This window comes from Macrosteles quadrilineatus, unplaced genomic scaffold, assembly GCF_028750875.1.
Source record: "Macrosteles quadrilineatus isolate MER2022 unplaced genomic scaffold, UCM_ALF_1.0 Scaffold_4__1_contigs__length_99947679, whole genome shotgun sequence".
NCBI classification, from domain to species: Eukaryota; Metazoa; Arthropoda; class Insecta; order Hemiptera; family Cicadellidae; genus Macrosteles; species Macrosteles quadrilineatus.
This window is the reverse complement of record NW_026542597.1, coordinates 75,988,606-76,009,966: the sequence shown is the minus strand read 5'-3', so window position 1 is coordinate 76,009,966 and position 21,361 is coordinate 75,988,606. Positions and strand designations below refer to the sequence as shown.

The 21,361-nt window shown below is 34.4% G+C and overlaps 1 protein-coding gene across 14 annotated transcripts in view; it reads left to right on the top strand.

Annotated features, from left to right (window-relative positions):
* LOC128993328 (basement membrane-specific heparan sulfate proteoglycan core protein-like) overlaps positions 1-21,361 on the top strand; it is a 357,588-nt gene that overhangs the window by 304,887 nt on the left and 31,340 nt on the right. For all 14 annotated transcript variants that reach the window (XM_054417150.1, XM_054417154.1, XM_054417151.1 and 11 more), the window contains 19 exons: positions 9-149; positions 663-794; positions 1,681-1,824; positions 3,984-4,192; positions 4,807-5,035; positions 5,701-5,865; positions 6,865-7,055; positions 7,727-7,859; positions 8,029-8,181; positions 8,473-8,606; positions 9,448-9,580; positions 10,168-10,321; positions 13,379-13,509; positions 14,341-14,521; positions 15,532-15,683; positions 16,489-16,612; positions 17,287-17,410; positions 18,202-18,384; positions 19,564-19,696. In XM_054417150.1, the coding sequence (XP_054273125.1) occupies positions 9-149; positions 663-794; positions 1,681-1,824; positions 3,984-4,192; positions 4,807-5,035; positions 5,701-5,865; positions 6,865-7,055; positions 7,727-7,859; positions 8,029-8,181; positions 8,473-8,606; positions 9,448-9,580; positions 10,168-10,321; positions 13,379-13,509; positions 14,341-14,521; positions 15,532-15,683; positions 16,489-16,612; positions 17,287-17,410; positions 18,202-18,384; positions 19,564-19,696 (2,946 nt within the window). The remainder of the gene's footprint in view (positions 1-8; positions 150-662; positions 795-1,680; positions 1,825-3,983; positions 4,193-4,806; positions 5,036-5,700; positions 5,866-6,864; positions 7,056-7,726; positions 7,860-8,028; positions 8,182-8,472; positions 8,607-9,447; positions 9,581-10,167; positions 10,322-13,378; positions 13,510-14,340; positions 14,522-15,531; positions 15,684-16,488; positions 16,613-17,286; positions 17,411-18,201; positions 18,385-19,563; positions 19,697-21,361) is intronic.

The following is a 21,361-nucleotide window of genomic DNA, read 5'->3' as shown; positions in this document are numbered from 1 at the left end:
TATCATAGGAATACGCTACTGGACGTACGTGTAACCAATGTAAGCCGAACACATTCAACTTGGCATCCGGCAACCAGTTTGGCTGCATCAGCTGTTTCTGTATGGGCATCAACACTACGTGCGGCAGTTCTGACCTCTACAGAACACAGGTAATCTAGTTAAGCATTTATTTAATTTTTATTACCATTTTTCTTTCTGTCTCCCTCCCCAGTTCCTCAGTAAAAGGACTGTTAATTAACATTGTAGCCAATGATTTCTTACTGGTTGTAATAATTTCTGTATGTAAAACAGTTCCTTCTGTTTTCTTTAAAAACAAAATCATAAATCATACAATATATAACTTTTAATTTTTATCGATAGCATTTTATAATGCATAAAGGTCAGGTAAAAACATTGTTGTTGAAAGAAATCACAAAAAATTTAAAGTAAATTTATGAATCTTTGTTCTAGTAAAAAGGGAATAAATGTTAAAATTTTGCTTGTTAGCTTTATGCATCAATTGGACCTCGCCGACAAGTTTTTTTTAAAACTTGGTGAGGCCAAGCTGTTGTAATTTCTATAATAAATATATTTGAATTTGAAATATTTGTAAAAACTGTTTCATATCTTGACTTTTTATTATTATATTCTATTTTAACGGATATCAATTATTTTGTTCACAGATTGTTGCTGCTTTTACAAGGGACAATCAGGGATTCAAGCTTGCTGAAGCCAACCATCTCAACGAACCGATTACAGACATTCAAGTGAACCCGTCCGCACAAGAGATTTACTTCCAACAGTTCAACCCAGGGGTAAGTTTATTCAATCTATCTCATACTACCTATACATAAATACTAAATAGTTATAGCATCTTAAGTTATTACTTTTTTATTTTGCATCTAATAGTAGATTGTAACTAAAATGTTGACCTTCTTTTGTACCGCTAAGAAACAAAAGATTTAGCTATAAGTTTATAGCCTGCATCAATTTCATAATAGTTCGTTAGGAGGTAGGAATAGCATGGATTACTCTAACACTGTGGAAATAATAATACAGACTGTTGTGAAGACAATGCTAATCTATATATATAAAATCCAATGGTACGGTATGTTTGTTTGTTTGTCCTTTATGGACTCCGAAACCGCTCGACAGATTGTAATGAAACTTGCAGGCATTATTAAGCATTATTCAAGGATGGTTTGTGTGAAGTTTGGTGCAGATCCGTCAAAAGGGCTCCGCCGCAGTGGCTCTGGAGTTTTCCATTTTAACTTTATGAGTACTAATATTTAAATGGAATTAAATAATCTTAACAGCTGGTTCAACTAAACAATTTGATTCTGTGATGTTAAATAGCATTAAAAAGTTAATAGGTTTACAAACAGGGTGCAGCACTATCATTTTTTTAAATCTATGACAACAGCTAATTTGCAACCAAAAGGTGGATGAGCGTAGCGAGCGAACTTCAACCTGGAGGCTAGGTAGCGTAGCGAACGAGCTAACCGGAAGGCAAGTGAGCGCAGCGAACGCGCTCATCTTGAAAATGAACGAGCATTTAACATACAACCACATTAGGACAGGACGACGTCTGTCGGGCCAGCTAGCATGTTATAAATGCTGCAATGCTTGAGCCCTTTCTCCAATGTAACTGACCTCGGTTTGTATGAGCTGTTGACTCATTGGTCCATGTTTTTTCCCCAGACCTACTACTGGATGCTCCCAAGCAAGTTCCTCTTTGACAAGGTGACATCTTACGGTGGCAATCTGCGCTATACTCTACGCTACATTCCCGGCCCCAGCGGCCAGAGGTCCAAGAACAGCGCTCCAGATGTTGAGATTATTAGTGTGAGTATCTGCATATCTGAGAATATATTTGTTTGGAATTTTTTTTAATTTCATAAATCTTATTTAGAAACAGGATAAATGAACTTAACTGAATGACAGTGGTCCAATATTTCCAATTATTTGAAGGACCTTTTACTATTTTTAGCTTTGGGGATTGCTGAAGTTCAAAAGTAGATTGTTGGTTGTGCTATTGGTGTAACTGATGATAGTCAGTTTCAAACCCAATTTCTTAGTAGTGCCATTATTATTAGAACTAGGGGTCTGCGGTGCACCGAAAAAGTCGGTACGGTACGGTACAAGCTTAATTACTGTCAACGGTTCGGTACAGCATTTTACACGGTACAAATTCGGTTCAGTACAGCCTAATTATAATAATAAATTACTTTCAGTTTACTATCGTAGTCAACGACAGTTGGTTCGGAGCACATAAAAGTCTGATCAGATGTTTGTTTACGATCTTCATAATTTATTACTAGGGTGATGATGCAATAATAACCCCATTAGTAGTTCCAAATCTAATAACCTTTTATCACGACAATAATTGTTGTATTCAAGTACTTCAAAGAACTGTTGAGTTTTATCACTTTTATTTCTTTACGACTTTCTCCAAATCTATTTTATCATAAAAATAATAATTTTATGATGACTGTTAAATGTTATCTCTAATTCAGTCAGTATTTTCGTAGATATTCAATTTGCAGCTGGCCATTGCCTACTGCCATAAAACTGTTTATGGCTACATATTTAACTTGTAACTAATCTACAATCTTATTTTATTAGTTAAAATATTTGTTATAGATATTTTATCTTTCTATTGACAACCACAAGCATAGTTGTTGTTTGCATAATTTTTGTTTTCGTTATTCAAGCCTACTCGGTCTCAAATTATGTCATTACATGTTCTGTATCTTGTCTTATATTGTTAGATGTGGCTGTTTAAGGCTTAAAATGTTTTTTAGTTTCCTGTATTTTTGTGTTGTGTTGAAGGTACTTTATGCAATCTAAATCTTATAACCTAGATAGTGATTTTGCTACCCTCATTGTAACCTAATCAATTTATATATAGGTCCTCCTAAATATTAGGTCTAGGCCTGGGTCTTTTGATTCTTTGGAAGAGCTTTAAAATATACTAAGAAAATTTGATTGAGCCTAAGATAAACCTATGATTGATTTGATTGATATTGTGGATGTTAACTTTGTAAATGAAAAGACAATAATCTTACTCTGTGATAATCCAAATTTTAGTTTTAGAAAAAAAACTTTTTAAGAGTTTTATAACTAGTTTTGAAGCTGATACAAAAATATGCTCTTAGCCATTACTTCATCATAATCTCTAGTGAACAGCTGGCAACTACACTGTCATCGTACTGAATGCTTTTAGGCCTGTATGTTTTAAAAAATTTTAAAAACAACTAGACATTGTGTTGGTTGGAAATAATTTACCATTTGTGTTTAATTATCTTGTCAATAAATGTTTCAAACATGTTTGTTCCTAAAAACTCTTATCATATTTTTAAAACCACTTTTATCATGGCTATTCAAAGTATCTCAGAGTAAAATAGGTAAAGCCTTTATCTTAACTGTGATTTTTCTTAGCACAATCCTCGTAGTAGTAAAAGGTTTTGTTTTAATAATGTGTGGTACAGTAATTGTTGTTAGAAAACCATGAATGTAGGATACTATCCATTTTCATAGTTATGTCAATGTATTAAAGTTAAAAATAATGGTTTAAATACAGTTCTGAGCAGAAAACCACAAAAACACGGGTAGCCGCGTACCGTACCGATTTTGTACCGAGAACCGAGGTACAAAATATTGTACCATACCGAACCGTACCGACCTTAAATTTTCTGTACTGCAGACCCCTAATTAGAACCGGTTGTATGACTTTTTTACTCATTAATATATTTTTCCAGACCTACTATTGAATGCTCCCAAGCTAGAATTGAAATCATATCTGTCTTACACATTAATTAATTGTAGTCAGTGAATGCATGACCAGATACACCAGGCAGTATTGTTAATAAATTGTAACAGAAAGAGGATACTCTTATTATAAACCAACATCAATCTCTCCCATCATTAGTAGTAAGTAAATTAAGGATCTGGTACACATGACAAAATGAAAGTAGTAAGTAAATTGTACTTCTGGCACACAGGACAGTGAAGTGCGTCTGGTGTACTACAACCGCAATCAGCCCCAACCGGAACCCAACAGGCCGGTGACCATGACTGTTCCACTGCTAGAGCAGTACTGGGAGAGAGTGGACGGAGCCCCAGCCAACAGAGAACAGCTGCTGATGGGGCTGGCGGGGCTCAGTAATATTCTAATCAAGGCCACCTACACCACCAACACTCAGGAGGCTGCGTGAGTGTACTTTGTAGTTTTTAAAACTACTTTATGTGTTTACTTGATTAATCGTTTATTTATTAAAGACACAAAACGGAGTTGTCCAGTTACATTGTAGCTTATTCACAACACATAGAAAGTTTTAAGTGAATAATTTGACTAATTTGAGTGACGATAAATACTGTAGACCTCCAAGCAAATGAGCATGAAAGGTTACACAAGTTTTGTGGTCTTCAATCCACTATCTAAATGACTAGTTTAGTAGCATATTATAGCTCCAATTTTAAATCTCTCAAGATCGTAGGAATCGTCAATGACATATATTGCCACACACACACATTTAACGGAGTTAAATTATAGTGTCCCTTCTTTATGTGTTTGAATGTTTCTTATGACAACGTTGTCTTTTGAACAATTTTGACGATTATGAGATTTGAGTTGTAATGCTTCAAATATAGTCATTTAACAAAAGGTAGTGGATTTTACAATAAAGAAAAATATTTAACCTATAGTCATTATATCAATCCTAAATTTGAAAATGAATACTGTATATCCAAGCAAATAACAAAAACTTCTTTTTTCAAAAGTGACTCTTAAATATTAACTCCTTTTACAAAAACTTTGAACCGCAGTCTGATCTCCGTCTCGTTGGACACGGCTACTGACGACCGCAACACTGGGCAGGCTCGTGCGGTGGAGGTGGAGCAATGTCAGTGTCCGCCTGGCTACCGAGGCACCAGCTGTCAACAGTGTGACGCTGGATACGCCCGCATGGAAAAGGGACTGTACCTCGGAGCTTGTGAACCATGCAGCTGCAACGGTTTCTCCAGCGAGTGCGACCCAGTCACCGGCGACTGCTTGGTGAGTGACTTTGAAATTAAGATTGTTTGTGTGATGTTGTATAATGTTGGCCTCTTAGGTTGTACCTGTTACTTGAGTAGACAGCATGAATTGACACAATGTAAAATTTTGATTGAATACAATAACAAATACAAACAGTTGCTAGTATCATTGTCTGCAGTCTACTCACTCTTGTTGGTTGATTATTTAACATGAGGAACATAATCGCCTTAGTTAATGAATGTTAGTTGGCTGTACAAGTGCCAAGATACCTTGTTGTCACATTAACTGGATGCTGTGGCAACGTAATTCCGAGTTTTTATTTCATTTGTATTTATGTAATTATGGTGGAATAAATCATTATTTCATTAATTCATTATTATTTGTATATTCTAACTCTCGTAAATGTGAGTTGGTGCAGAATCTTTTTTTACCAAAGACATTAAATTTGGAAGGGTTTAGTTTGTTAAATGTTTTGAATATAGTTTACATTGATAGATGATAGATCATCCCTTCCAGCTACCATATTAAAAATAATAGTATCCCATGTAAAAAGGGAAAATGTGCAAGTTTAGTACTGTATTTTTTAATTAAAATAATCCATTACTATAATTTCTTTTAAAATGTGTATAGTCTGAGACAAATTGCCTCTTACATAAGACAATAATGAAGACTTTTGTTGACAGAACTGCAGGGGTAACACGCAAGGCAACAGATGCGACCGCTGCATCAACGGCTATGTTGGCAATCCTGCCTCTGGTGTTCCCTGCACTAAGGAGTACGGCTGCTACTGTGATCCTAGAGGCAGTGCTAGCTTGACTTGTGAGCAAGCCAATCAGTGCACTTGCAAGGTAAGTTTACTTTTGTCTGTAAAGTTATTGAGGGTTTGTAGTGAATTTGATATATAGTAGAGTCCTTCTATTCTGTAAATATTGGGACTGGACTGCGTTCGGATTAGAGGGAATTAGTCGGGTTTAATTCTGATTTAACAAATAAAATCTGGAATACTGAGTTATTTTGACATTGCATAATAATATGTGAAAATTATTTAGATTTTCAAATCCTCGTATAACAACATAGCCAAGTTCTTTGATCAAAATTGCAGATTTTTATGGATAACGAGGCGTAGACCTTAGAACATTTGAACTCTACTCTCCTGCTTACGGCCAATTATGAAATGGGAAGCTACAATGATAGCACTTTGATTGTTTCTGGAGATATTTCAACACTAGGGAATTATTGTTTATGTTGCTATATTTTTACAGCTAATCCTAGTGTACAAGAATAACAATAAAAATGTTCATCCCTAATAGATCTATGTAGCACTGAGAAGCATGTGGTCTAGCCTTCAAAAAATCATTTTACCTAGACCTAAAATTTCATTCTCTGTAGCATGTGGTTCAGTGATTTATATCACAATTTCCGTTAAGGAAAGTGAGTGTGGTTGATAAGGGAAGTTTAGAAAGATGTACAGTAGTTCAGTTAGCTTACCTAGAAAATTTCATTTCAGGGGCTTTTAGAAACAAAAAGATTTTACACAACCCCTTAGCCCGATATTTCTTTCCAATACAGATCTTTTTTGAATATTAGTTTGATGAGAATTTTGTTTTTATTTAAGAGTTGTATCCCTGACATCAATGAATTTTAATTTGTGTTTTTAGAACTTCCCAGCCTTGTCAGTCATAATTTTACCTTGATCAGTAGGCCTATGGTTTGGTAACTAAATTAAACCATCTCATAAAAGTTGCATTAATCTCTGGGAGATTTGAATATGTACTTAAGTATTTCCCATTAAAAACCATACTATAATTAATCTCTTCACTTTCAATAAATCAAATGTGTTTTTCCAGACTAACGTGATAGGCCAGTCATGCAGCGAGTGCAGGCCCGGAACATTCGACCTGTCCGAGTCCAACTTGGACGGCTGTATCGAGTGTTACTGCTCCGGAGTGTCCAACGATTGTCAATCGTCAAACATGCTGCGGGAGGCTATCCCCATGCAGATTGTTGACAAAACCCATCTATTCACACTTACCGATCCGTGAGTTGTTCCCTATCTTCAATTGCTCATTATATATTGGCCTGTTGATTGTCAGAGTTAAGAAATGAATGTTTTGGCTTTCTACTGACGGGTGGATCAGTTTGATTTAAGAACAGCTATTTGGTGCCGGAGATTGGAGCACATCTTAGGATTAGATCGTGGAACTGTGGGACGTTCATAAGAGGTTTTCAATTAGCTTGACGTTATGACCTGATGTGCTCGAATTTCTGCAGCATGGAAACAGCCGTAGTAAAACCATACTTCAAAAGTAACACAAGTAACCTTAATTTGTCAATTTTTTTGCTAATTTAGTGTTTCAGTAAAGAATTTTATTTCCTGTATTAATAATGGTAAACCATAAAGGTGAATTCAAGTTGATGCTCTTTCAATATTTTTGAGGAATCTCAGGAGAACTTTTTTTTACTGCAAATGGATTAGACATTAATAATGACATGGGAAATCTATTAAACCTAGTGCCATAATTTTTTATTTTTTATTTTGAACATTTTATTATTAGTTGGGTGGGAAAAGAGAAATTTATCAGATATGGTTTTATTTGAATTCATCCTGTAAAATGTTGTATTGTTGGCTGATTTCATTCAGATATTTAATCCCCTATAAACATGTTGTTGTACCTCTCAGAATTATTCAATGTCAAATTTACGTTATAGGAATAGACAAGTTGTAATTCAAGAAGACTTCATTTTGAACCCAGCCATGAACGAGATTGGATACGACTTTGCCAACAACCAGCGACAGCAGAGGTTGTTCTGGTCCCTACCACCAGACTTCACTGGAAACAAGGTATTTTAGTTTTAAGTGTACCGGTATTCTCTTCGGACATTTTAAATTCCGTTTATGATGTAGCCTATGCAAAAATGATGATATATATAAGTATACATTAGAGTAGCATCATGTAATTTACCAAGTCAAGAATTTGGAAATGATTACTAACCTAAAACAATATTTTCAGGTTCTTTCCTACGGAGGTAACCTCAACTTCACCCAGAGATATTCCGCACTACCTAGTCATCCTCCGTCATTTGACACAGACGTGATCATCGTGGGTCCGAGTCTGTCCATCTATTGGACTGATGAAGAAGTACTGAGGCCTGATGTAACTAGGGTTAGTATTCATTTTTTTAAGTAGCCAGAGTTTGTTCTAGCACTTGTCAAGGACTTGATTTCAACGATGATATTAACTATTTTTTCTTTCTTAATATTTTTCAAAGAATTTTTATCCTAGTGATACTAGTGAACTATTAGCAAAACATGTAAACCAAAAGGACTGCTTCATGGTTAGTTTTACTGCTCTTTTAATGTTAGTTTAGTCTTTCTACAGCTTATTATCTGTTTGCCATATGAAGTTACTGTCTAGCAAATTCCTATGTGACACATTGGTGTGTGGCTGTTTCAGTCTACATCCATCACTCTAAAAGAGAACAAGTGGAGACGTTTAGACCAGACTGTAGGTCAGCGACCTGCCTCTCGCGCAGAGATGATGCGTGTCTTGTCCAACGTTCAAGCCATACTGATCCGAGCAACGCACAGGTATTGTAATTTTATACTAAATGTGCTACTTAAAAAACTGATATGCTTGGAATACGATCACAGCGATGAATTGATCACAGTTAAGTTTCAAAACGGTTGTTGCTACCTAGGATTAGAATGTATGTTCTTTCCACATTACTAGAAATTGAATAATTGAATGACAATTTATCAATATGGATGTGAATTGTGATTTAATAGTTGTTGTTGTTGCCCTTATTGGGGTGAAAAATTAATGGTGTTTAGTTCAGTATAAAAATATAAAACCTTAAAAGACAAACAAGTATTGGTATCTCTATAAAGAATTTTGTTTAGCTGGGAGGGCGACTGATATTTCATGATAATGTTTAAAGTTTGAGAAAATAATATAGTCTTGGTGGGTCAGGTTTTAAAATAAAAATTGTCCATGTAATAACTCAGTAACCAGCTGTTTTGAGCCCCAACTAAAGCTTTGGAACCACCTATGAGTTGATCACACATACTGTCAAGTCATGGTATTTAGGCGATTACCGTATTGTTGAATTAATGGGTAAAGATTGTGGCTGAATTCAAATGCACTGTAGCAATCCATCTTGTGGGCAAGCTACAGTTCAACAATTCAATACAGTTTGGTTGATGTATAGTTTGCTCCATAGATGTATTGCTGCAACGCAATCGAAACGTCAGCCACTATCTTAGCCAATTCAACAACGCAGTCATCTCCTGCAGAGGGATATTCAACGGTCTGACTGTAGAAGCATACCTTCAAGGTTGTTCAAATAGAGGCCTCTCAAGAAAGAACCGAATTTATTGGAGTTTTCCCTCCAAATTATCCTTGTTTCCCTTCAACTGAGTTTGTTTGCAGCACACACACACAGCAGAGCTACCTCAGTGATGTCAGTCTAGACACAGCTGTCCCTCAGCGTACTGGAGGTCCGGTGGCTGCGGAGGTGGAGGTCTGCAGATGTCCGCCTGGCTACAGAGGCACAAGTTGTGAGGTGAGCTCGTAAATATATTCAGATATCTCAGATCAAATTTATCTCTCAGGATTAATTTGTAATGGAAGGCCGTCAGCGTTTAAGTATAAACTAGGTCTTTTTTTTATCATATCTGGACATTTCATTTGGTTTATTTATACATAATATTGCGCATAATATATCCTTTATTGCAGTGACATCTTCTGTGGTCAAAGTGAAATCTTGAATGTTTTCCTAGGTCATTCCAAAATCAAGAACATCTTCTGCAGTCACGGCAGACTTGTGAACATATGTGTTCACGGCAACATCATTATCATCATAATTGTGTGTGATGTTTACGGTTTTGCCAATTTTCAATTTTGAAATGTGGATCTTTGTCGGATTGGGAAAATAAAACCTCAGCTTAGTCTGAAGTGACCTGAGTTTGTCCCGAAAATTGTTCCCGGCATAAAACATTCCCTCAAGACCAACTGTCTGACCTGACCAGAAAAAATCGAAGACCTGCAGACACCTACACCTCTTGGATTGCAGGGACTGACCACCTAGATAGCCCAGCATTCCTTCCTTCACAGATTCTTACCAAAAATATGTATTTGTTATATTTTCAGACCTGCAGCACCGGCTACTATCAAGACTTTGACAACACTTGTAAGAAGTGTCCCTGCAACAACAATGAAGAACATTGCGCCCTTGGCCCTCAACAACAGGTCGTCTGTACATGCAGGTCGCCCTACGGTGGAATATACTGTGACAGGATCATCAGTGAGTTACCTGTTGCACATTATAATAGCATGTTATTCCAAAGCTACCCGCATTATTGTTGGTTATTCTCTTGTTCTCTTTTGAAAATAATTTGCGTATTGTTAATTTTCAGTTCTAATTTCAAGGATTTATGTTTGAATCCACCTTTTTAAAGTTTTATAAAGACTTTTTTTCAGTCTTTTATGAGTTGATTTTTTTTTACTTACATGTTTATTGTTATGTTCAAACAATTTTAGTTACATACACAAAGGCAATATATAAACAAAGAAACAATTAAAGAATATGCTAATGCTTACCAGCCAGTAGGTGAATGCTGGTATTAACTTTGCTAATATAATGGTTTAATTACCTTCAGTCTCCAGTTCAAAGTAAGTCTATTGCGACCTAGGTTTCAGCACGACGTTGTGCTATCATCAGGCTTCCAGTCGAGAATGTTCGAGTATAATATCTTTTATAATAATGTCGAGACTGAAGGTAATTAAACCATTATATTAGTTATAAACCAGTTCAGGGGCAATTCCACATCTTATGATGTCAAAACTATTAACTTTGCACTCAGTAGATAAACTTCCAAAATCTAATTTGTCCTGTTGACACTATAAAGCTGAAGATATAAATTAGAAATCTATACGGTATTTTAATATTGTAAGAATCAGTTTTGGAGGAAACAGAAATATTAGTAGGCCTATTTATTTATACAATTTGATACTTTTAATACTTTTCTGATAAAACATAGCCTAATAATTCTCTAGCTTATTAATTTGCATGGTATTATTTATTTGCTCGTAAAGTAAAAAATCAGTAATTTTCTCCCCTTATGCCTAATGCATGTTTACTCATTGTGCCTGTTTCATATCCAATCTAGACTCAATCATGATGAAGTTGTACCCAGAAAAGGTGACGGCCTCTGTCGGCGACTACGTCACTTTCATCTGCTCGTACAAAAGTAGCGAGAAGTTGAGAATAGAGTTTGATGAAACGTTCGATCCCTCGGTTTATCCGATGAATTTCATGAGTGGAGACCTAGAAACCTCTAGGATAGCTCACGACTGGGGTCTAGAAGAACAGCTGGTTACTCAGATTAGACCTAACCTCAAAATGATTTCTTGTCGAGTGCGAAGTGAAAATGGAAGAGTCCTCGGATCTTTGTCTTCCATGATCGACATCGCCTCAAGCAAGTAACGATGTTCACTTTCGGGTGCTTCGGTGCTGTCAAGTTTCACGATTCCTCAACGGTTCATGCATTACTGATGATGTTTTTGCCATTCATGAATTTCATTATTTGTTGAAAGTTGTGCTGTATACTTGCATTGGTTTTGTTTTTCAAAGCTTTTACATAGTACTATTTATGGTTTGGTGTTGCATATAAATAATATTAATTAAATCTGTTTCATAATCAAGTCAAATTAAATTATTTTTCAAAACATAAAACATAACTCATGTTAAGAGACAGTTTACAGCATTTGATCATCAGTAATGACTTCAATTCTGTGTTGTGTATATATTCTTTTCTCTTTTCAAACATGGTATTTATTTATGTTGGTGTTCTTCATCTGTTAAAAAATATCATATTTTTCTGTGTTATCTACTCACAAAACTCTCCTATAATTAGTCTAGGAACAATAATAGTAGAATAGTGAAAGAACTATTGATTTTTTAAATCACTGTTAGGCCAGGATTTTTAAAATCATCAGTCAATTGATTGTGTTGTCACATCATTAAGCTTAATTTTGTTAACAAGCTCTTGAATCATCCAGCTTTTATTAATTCTTCTGTCTCCTGTGATTTCTCTTGGTTTTATTTCTTACTCTCTTTCATCTTCCAAATTGTTTATTTCTTTCTCTTGCTTTACCATCTTTCTTTCATTTATGCTACACTCTTCACTTGCTTCTTTTAACCTGCATACTTGCAGTATTGCACTTCAAGTTGTTAATAGTTTTTTACAGTTTTTAGACTTGTGTGTGTTTGGTTTGAAAGTTGAAAAATCTAAGTAGTTTAATTGGCTACTTTTGTTTTTCCAATATTTGATTACACTTGCTTTGTTTTTGGTGTAGATTTCTTCATGGTTGGTATTTTTATCAATTAACACTAAATAAAATAAATTATTTTAGTCTTATAATCAAATAATCAAAATTATTTGGTTAACTTTATTTTTTTCAAGGTTTCTTATAACATTGTTTGTTTGAACGTTTAAACGTTCTATAGAATAAAATCACCTTCCTGGGTATTAATGATTATGAATACATTCAAAAGTTGTAATAGTTGATAAACCTGTAATCCCCAATGACAACAAAATAAACTATATGTAAATATGTATTGAGTTGTTAAAAGCTGGTATAGCTAATATCAGAGTGGATCTACTGCTCGCCTAGTGTTTAGATGATCACCAGTTCAATTCTGAGAACTTTCTGCAATTTTAGTCTCAAAAACTACCAACCCATGTGTGGCAAATAATAAAAATCAATACTGTACCATCTACCATCTCATCTTTTATTTTGCTGTCATTCTTTATGTAATATCTGTGGGAGCTGTAATAGGTATCACATCATTGTTGCTAGTAGAGTTGAAACTAGGGTGTACACTTAATTAGTTAAAGTAGTTAGAAGCTGTGTTTGAGTTTAGTTTAGCATTTCAAGTAGATTTTGATTTGCCTTTCCTATAGTTGTGCTTTTAAATAGAACCTCTGCATATTTTATGATGTTTTATCATCCATGCACAGCAATGCATTTTCTTCAGAGAAAACAAAAATAACTAAAAAAAAATTTAATTTTCTATATTTTCCCATTACATTTTACAGACAAATTACAATTTATTTATTTCCATAGTCAACATGTTTATTGATTCACAAATACAGTTAGTTCTTCAGGGGAAAAAATGAATTCAAATGTTATTTTTTCAGCAGTCTCCTCATGGTTTACTTACAACTAAAATGCACAAAGCACCTAACAAAATTGTTATAGCTCAGCTAATTCTTAAAATCCAAGATCTTCTCTGAGTATGTATCTTAACTGTTTGCAATTCACGTTGAGATGGTTTTAATCCAAGTATGTGTGATAGGTGGTGGTTCCCCTAGACCAACCCCAGAACAGCCGAGGATCTCCATCAGTGTTATAGAACCTACAGTGATTGTCATCGAGGCTGGAAACGACGTTAAATTCCGCTGCGCTGGCAGATCCCTCGTGTCCTCAGTAAGTCTACCAATATTTACGATAGTAAATACACTTTTAATGTAAATTCAGGGAAATTCCATTTTTGGATAAAAATGTTATCTGAATCCAATATTTCTTATAATTAGTGTTACTTATTGTTTTCACCTTTCCGAAATATCTGTTCCCATGTGGATTTAGTAATATTAAACATTGAGTCTAAGTTTTGTATTTAAAAACCGAACTTCTATTTTTTTCATTATGAAATTTCTGACTTTTTGAAAATAGTGAACTTTTTATAATGCAACGTTCATCAGGAATAGGTACAATCTCATTGAAAAGTATAATCTGTAAATTCCTAAATACCAAATTAAATTTCATTTTACAAAAACCATCCCTTTTGGCCTTTTTGTTCATTCTTTCACTAGTTTAATACTCTTCGTGAAAATAGAGAATGCATGTACGTCCAGAAAAGAAGGTACAGTTTGAGAATTTATCTTATGTTCAATGGATTTTACAGTGTTAGTTTACCTCATAGTCTCCCACTATTAAGGGACTTTTGTGGTGACAATACCTGAATAATGTTTTTGTCGTTTACTGTTGCCTCTTACTCCTGCGATTAGACCCAAGAAGGGAAGCTCCCACGAATAATTCCTTGCCTTCTATCTATGTCTTCTGCTTCTTTAAACATTATTGGTTCAGTACTTTATCAATTGGCTCATTTTTCACTCCTAGAGATTGCACAATTAAATTTTGTTTTCTTTATAGACCTAGCTACATGCATGTCTGCTACAATAATATTTTAAAGACATTTTACATGAATTTACAATTTTAAAACTTTCAGCATTTTAATGCAAGTATCTAAATCCCCAGGAGCCTGTGGTGTTGTCGTGGAGCAAAGAGAACGGATATTTACCACAAGGACGAGCTTATGATGACAAGAAGGGTCTGTTACTGATCAAGTCGGTCCAGGCTTCTGACTCTGGAACTTACCTCTGTACAGCTTTTGATGGGTTCAAGTATGTCAGCGAGAGAGCAGTTCTCAATGTTGGAGGTGAGCTTTTGGAGTAGAATTTGTCATTTAATTTGAAACACTAGTCCCTCTCATTTTATTATTGTAAAATCTGAAACTTGGTGTGACACGTTTTTCATGTCCAAATACTTTTAAATAATAACTTTTTGTAAAGGGATAGAGCATAGCTACATTAACTGTAAATACTAAGTCCAGGGTCTTAAACTCCAAGTCTCTTTGTTAAGCAGATGGGAGATAATTAAATCTCTTAGGTTTGCACAAATAAACACTTCACCAAGAACCTATTGCTATTTCAGAATGATTCTGTAAATTTAAATTTTAAACTGTGAGTGTAAATAGATGTTTATTGACTAATGTTAATAAAATTTTACCTTTATTGCTTTCCTGAAGGAGATCATTTTAAGGAGTTGGTTGTTCGCAAAGGTTGGTGACATTTGTTTATCGTAATTCTTTTCAGTTTGGTTCATTTAAGAATTTTATTTTATTGTTAAATAGTAGAACATGGTAAAATATTCAAAAATTTTTAACATGTATGACTATGAACAAATTAAACTTTAGGAAAATTTTTTACATCCAATTCGTTGTCATTGGCTTATTGTTATCAGCTATGGAGGGAAAGTATGAACAAAAAGTTGAAGAACAACGTTGATGTATGAAAGAAATTTGTTGTATAGGATACTTAACTCTGTTATCATTTTTGTCTTTTGAGGCAGCATCGCCACCTAGGCGTGTATTTTAATCTGAATATAAGTGGAAGAACAACATCTGAAATATCCTAAAGTATTGGTGGGAATAAATCTCAAACTGAATGACAGATGCCGGTGGAGCGACTGACGGACCTGGGTCGGAACTGCGCCAGATGAGTGTAGTTAGCACAACGGGAAACCCATTAAAGAATACATTTTTGACTGTAAAGCAGCTGATGTGGAACTGATGAGTGTAAATCAACCTTAAGCAATGGTATTGCCAACTTGGTCACTTAACGCTAGTGAGTCTTGCATTCTACTACCATAACAATTGTCTTTGTGTAGGTTCGCAGCCAGTACGCCCCGTGGTGACTGTGTCCCCCTCAGTGCTGGATGTAAGGGAAGGTGAGCCAGTAGAGTTCCGTTGTGACGCTACAGGAGTGCCAGCCCCAACACTGCAGTGGGTCGGAGATCGCTCTAGCAGGCTGCCACCTCAGGTAGATGAAAAACAATTTAAAAACATTTGATTTGAAACAACGTTGTGTACACAGTTTTTAGAGAATGTTGGCCATGTTGTAGTATCCGTTTCTCTTCATCCTCCAGTGTTTGTCTGTGATAATTCCTTGTCCTTGACGAGAGCTTCTCCTATTCACTTACAGTAGAGTTTTCCCTATCAGCAATTCCTCTTTTATGATATCTCGCTTTTTTCAATTCTCCATTTTCTGCAAATTTCTCTTTAGACCAGATTTTTTGCCACTCTTTCTACAGCCATTTTTTTTTTCATGACCAAGCCAACCATTTCTTGTTAGTGTGATTTTTTAATATTTTTCTGTCACTTTGTTTCTCATCCAAACTTGACTTTTTTGTACTTATGTCAACAAGATGTCATTTTGAAGCTTTGTTGTTATAATTTAATTCAAACTCTTTACTATGGATTACATTTCCTAAAAGGTTTGTATGCTGTAATTTCTCTTTTGACGCCATGTTTCAATCTCGTTTTATTTTTAGCTACCAAATACTTTTACTGTTCCTTATTTTGACATTACCTGTTACCAATTGTTACAGTAAAACTTGATATTACCAATGCTTTAAAACTTGATAAAACTTGTCACTCAGTAGTATTCAAAGGTAACTCAATTTAATTAGCAAAATTAAATTATTCTAATGACTTTTCACGAAGATATTGTTTAGTCTCACTAAACTTTGTATTCCCATTTCGTATGGTATTTTATTCTCATGTAGCAGTTATCTAATAAATTATCAAACAATGGTGATATTTTTAACATTGTTTGTTTTCTCCAGTCATCATTCGCCAGTGGCGTGTTCCGTATTCCATATGCCTCCCTGCAAGACGAAGGCACTTACACCTGTACGGCTATCAATTCTGAAGGAGATGACTCTGAAACTGTGTCTTTGTATGTTAGAAGTAAGTCAAAATAATTCAAAGTTGTTGGCAGTTGAGAATTTATTTTTAAACGAATAAAGTAGAGCGAAGGTTGATAAAAGAGAGTCAAGGGAATAATGGACACAAAAAAGGCAAAAATACATAAAACTGGTATTTTTTCTAGCTAATCTTCTCTCTGAAAAATCCTGAGAATATCAGTATGTTTTTGTGGCATATTTATTATGTACCTATTTCTTAGCAAAGAACTGGAATTTTTCATTTAAGCTAGTTGAATTCTATCCCTTCGAAAAATTGTAATCAGCCACATTCCTTTTCTTTAAAAAATAATATTTTTGCTGATTATGTAAGTTTACATTAGAGAAGTTATAATTAATTGGTGTTTACCAACCAAACCAAGTAATAGGCCTATCAATAGAAATTGTCATTTTCAAATTTACAACCTGTTTGTTACCAAAAACAGGTGTATACGCCATTATCAATGTTGATAGGGGATTCAAAGGCTATAATAGCAATATTAAACTATTTTAAAAGTGAATGTAATAAAGATTCACCAATTATTGATCTTAATTAAGGTTTTTAGTTACTATATCTATAGAAATAGAAATGCACCATTGCTTGCATTCTTGTAAAGCAAATCACTTTAGTTAACATTTGTTTATAAACGTTATTAATTGTCTCATAATTACTTTTTGTAGGTGCTCCCCCCACTCTTCCACCGATGCCAGAAGTCCGTTTGAGTATTCAGCCTAGTGACTACAGCGGGTCAACCGGGGAAACTGTGCGGCTAGAATGTACTGCTTCCAACCCTCGCAACATAAGGTGATTTCCAATTTTTTATGTTTTATTGTGTTACGGTAATGACAAATTTATAAACTCACATGATTAAAGAAAACCACTGTCAATGATGTAACATTTTCCACTACAATTCGTTTTCACTAAGAATCTCACAGTCCCCAACAATTAAAATAAAAAAACTAAAAGCTGAAAAATATTAGCTGAATAAAAAAGTGGATTGCTTTAGTATGTCTAGCCTGAACAAATCTTTAATCTGAAGACAAGTTGTTTTGCTTTTAATTTTTTAAATCTGGATCCAGTTGTCTTCTTTTTTTAAGGACTTCCAATTAGTAATACTGGCTAGAGAAAAGTAGAAATAAAAATAATGTTGAGTAGGTACCGTTTAAAAAAAAAAATGTTTCGCAAATTGAAAAAATTTAAAAGTTTAAAGTAAGAAATTGTCGCGCTGTGAAATTTTTAAGATTTAATTCATATGCTTTTAGATAAGTCCATGTATTAAATACAGTTTGATTATTGAACCTGTTTACCTTGTAATACTACTAACGCTAACACAATAAATTCTTCATTAAAAAAAAATAAAATTTCTTAGAGCTAAAGTAAATAAAGTAAATGTGTGTTAGTAACTAAATCTCATTAGATAATTTACACAGTTCCTTAGAAAAATGTTTTTTTATTAAAAATTAAATAGTTTTTTTGTTAAAGTTTAACAAATAGTTAAACAGTTAAATAGTTAAATAGTTTAACAAATAGTTTAGTTTGACAAATTTCACATGACTCTTGGTTACACTAGTTTTACAATTCACATTCGCTCGTAGGCTACAGTGGTCCAGGCAGGACGGTGAGTTGTCGGCCAACGCCAGAGACGCTGACGGCATCTTCACCATCTACAACCCTCAGCCAAGTGACAGCGGAATCTACATTTGTGCCGCAGTGGACAGGTCTACCGGCACTCCACTGCGTGAGACCAGAGCCAGGGTCAACATCAACCAGCCTCAGAGGTCAGTGTAATATTGGTCAAATATGTTCTCTTCCTTCTCAGTCAATAAACTCTGTTATAGGCTTATATGAGAGTTTCACTATGTATATCATGAAACTTCTCAATGATCTGTTTCATGCTAAACGTGTGTGTCTTGTTTACTTAGTTTATAATGCTGAAGTAGACATTCCATACATTAGTCAACGATGTTGTGGTATTGTTTAAATATTGTATACATTATAGCATAGGTTAAACATACTCCCTTAGAAGATATTTCATCCTCATGGATCAGCTGAAGATTGTATTGTTAGTTCCGTCATAGATAAAACATAGTCCCTTAGTAGATTTCCGATCCTTATGGAACAGCTGAAGGCAATTTAATTTGTTAGTTCTGTCCGGTTTTCTGTAGATGTCGTGTTTTGTTAACAATTTGTTTCTTGTTATTTCAGTAATTTAAAACCTCGTTTAACCAAATAAAACTATCTAATCATAAACAATAACTCGTCCACTAGCTATATAACCAAACAGTGAGACACAAATAATGAGAAACTAACCCTAAAATAATAGAAACAAATTGTAAACAAAACACGACATCTACAGAAAACCGGACAGAACTAACAATAAAATTGGCTTCAGCTGTTCTATAAAGATGGGAAATCTACTAAGGAACTATGTTTTATCTATGGTTCCGTCCAGTGCCGCTGGGATGGTATTTTTGTTTACAAGTTGGTTTTTGTTACTGTAACTCAGTTATTTAAAACCTTGTTTAATAATCGAATAAAACAATTCAATCCTAAATAATTACTTGTTCTCTAGTTATATTAGCAAACAGTAAAGCACAAATCATTAAATTTATCAACCTTTTGATAATAGAAACAAAATGTTGTCAACACTAACGCCCAGTGTCACCAATGTGAAATAGAGAAGAAAATCCAGCTTCAACCTTTACAATAGGATGAGAGAGCCACTTGAGATGGTTAGTCTATGATCATAGTGACGTGAGGAAACAATCAAATTTACTGCTGTTGCTCAAGTATTGCATAATTTCACTCATAAAGTAGCCTATGTCTAAAAAATGTTTATGTTTAAATAAAGTTCCCAAAAGTCCCCTGATTTGTTAAGAATGCTATACAAACCCTTATATATATCCTTCAATCTGGTGCTAAAGTCTAGTAATTACAATCTACTTTGTATTCTACAGGCCGCAGCCTACGATCAGTATCAGCCCTCCCAGACAGACAGTTTCGCAAGGGTCAGTAGCGGAACTGAGGTGTGTGGCCAGTGGACCCATACAATGGTCAAAGGCTGGAGACACAATGCCTCCTAATGCTAAGGTGAGTATGTTTGGTTGTATTGACATTATTTCTTTATTAGCATCGAACAAGGTTTGAAAATTTAAAATTCATGTGATTTGCTGATGAGTGTTAAGTGATAGCCAGAGTTTCCAGTCAGAATTGTCTATAGTAAAAACTTTAACCATACTGTAGACTACAGGATCGAAATAATCGTTAAAAATCCTAAGGATGCTGGTTTGTTCCTGATAATGGCTTTCTCTTGACAGGCTTTTAAATATGTATGCTTTCCAAAAACAAAAACAGAATGTCATTTGGACAAGGACAATAAGATTAGAACCGTTCTCTTGTAAAAATGTAAAAATTGCGACTACTACTAAAACGAGACGAGCAAAATTCTTCTTCCAGGCACATCATGAACAATTTTCCCATTAGATTCTGAAACCATTTATTTTATTAAAATACACCAACTATTATTGTTTACACTGTCTTATTCTTAACAGATGCTTTGTTTAAAATCAGCCTGTATTTGTATTATTTTCTCTTTTGATTTCGTCTAGTATTTTTATGAATTCATTTTTAACCTCTTCGTTCACAAGTTTTATTGTTAAAACTGAATTTATCTGCTGCACAATAGAGCAAAAACCTAGGTCTACCAATAAGTTAAAGAACAAAAGGTAACTTGTTGGTTCCATTGAGAAATCGCTGATGTCGTTGACAATATACCTAACCTGGTAAATATGATTGCCAGTTATTTTATTCGGTATTGTAATGTTTCCTCCATCACAAAGTGTTTTGAATTTCTCACGGATTAATGGGTAGTGTTTAGATTTTAATGTTTGTTTTATTATGCTAATGTTCAGTTGTTCAACCCAATAGGTACTAAATTTATTTGATTTCAAGTACTTAAGAACTGAATAAATGTTAAATATCTCTTGACTACTGTTTGCAACTTTATATCCACCATACCAATTTTTTATCTCACTGAGTCTACTATTTGGAATCCCAAATCTCCTTGCTAATATTAACAGTTCACTTTCTTGAAGACCGTAAAACTCATTGAAAACATGTTTGCTTGTGAAGGATAAATGTTTTATTTCTGAGTCAAAATGACCGAACGCATACACTGGTGGTATTGAAGCATTTATAAGGGTAATTTCTATCAAGTCTGATTCTGAATCCCAATAATCTATAAGTACTTGGATCATTTCCTCAAGATGTTCTCCTATCTTCTCTGGAACCCAGTGCCAACGTGATTTCCTCTCAAACATTATGTCTTGAGTAGGAGAATCGTAGTTATCTACCAATAAGATTACTTTCCTTCCAAAATGTTTCACCAAGAGCTTTGCCAAATTTCTCAATCTCTCTTGATGCCATAATGGATGGTCGAGCAAGTAAGACATGTTCGGTAGAAATTTATAGTTGTGTTCAAAAGCTAATTTATCTTTCTCACTCAGTCGTTCACTTTGTAACAAGTATTTGTGGTTAGAAAATAATTGTTTGATTAACTCAATCAATCTTTTTGTAAAGTGAAACCCTTCGTCCCCAACAAGTCCTTTAAAGCCTAAATATATTGTAGGATACTGTCCAAAATGATCTTGAACAAACTTCTTCCTCTTAAATATATTCAAGAAATCAAAACCTTCAGTTTTGTTGTATGGCTTTGAAAATATCTTGTAATTATCTGTCAATATAGGAGTGATGGTA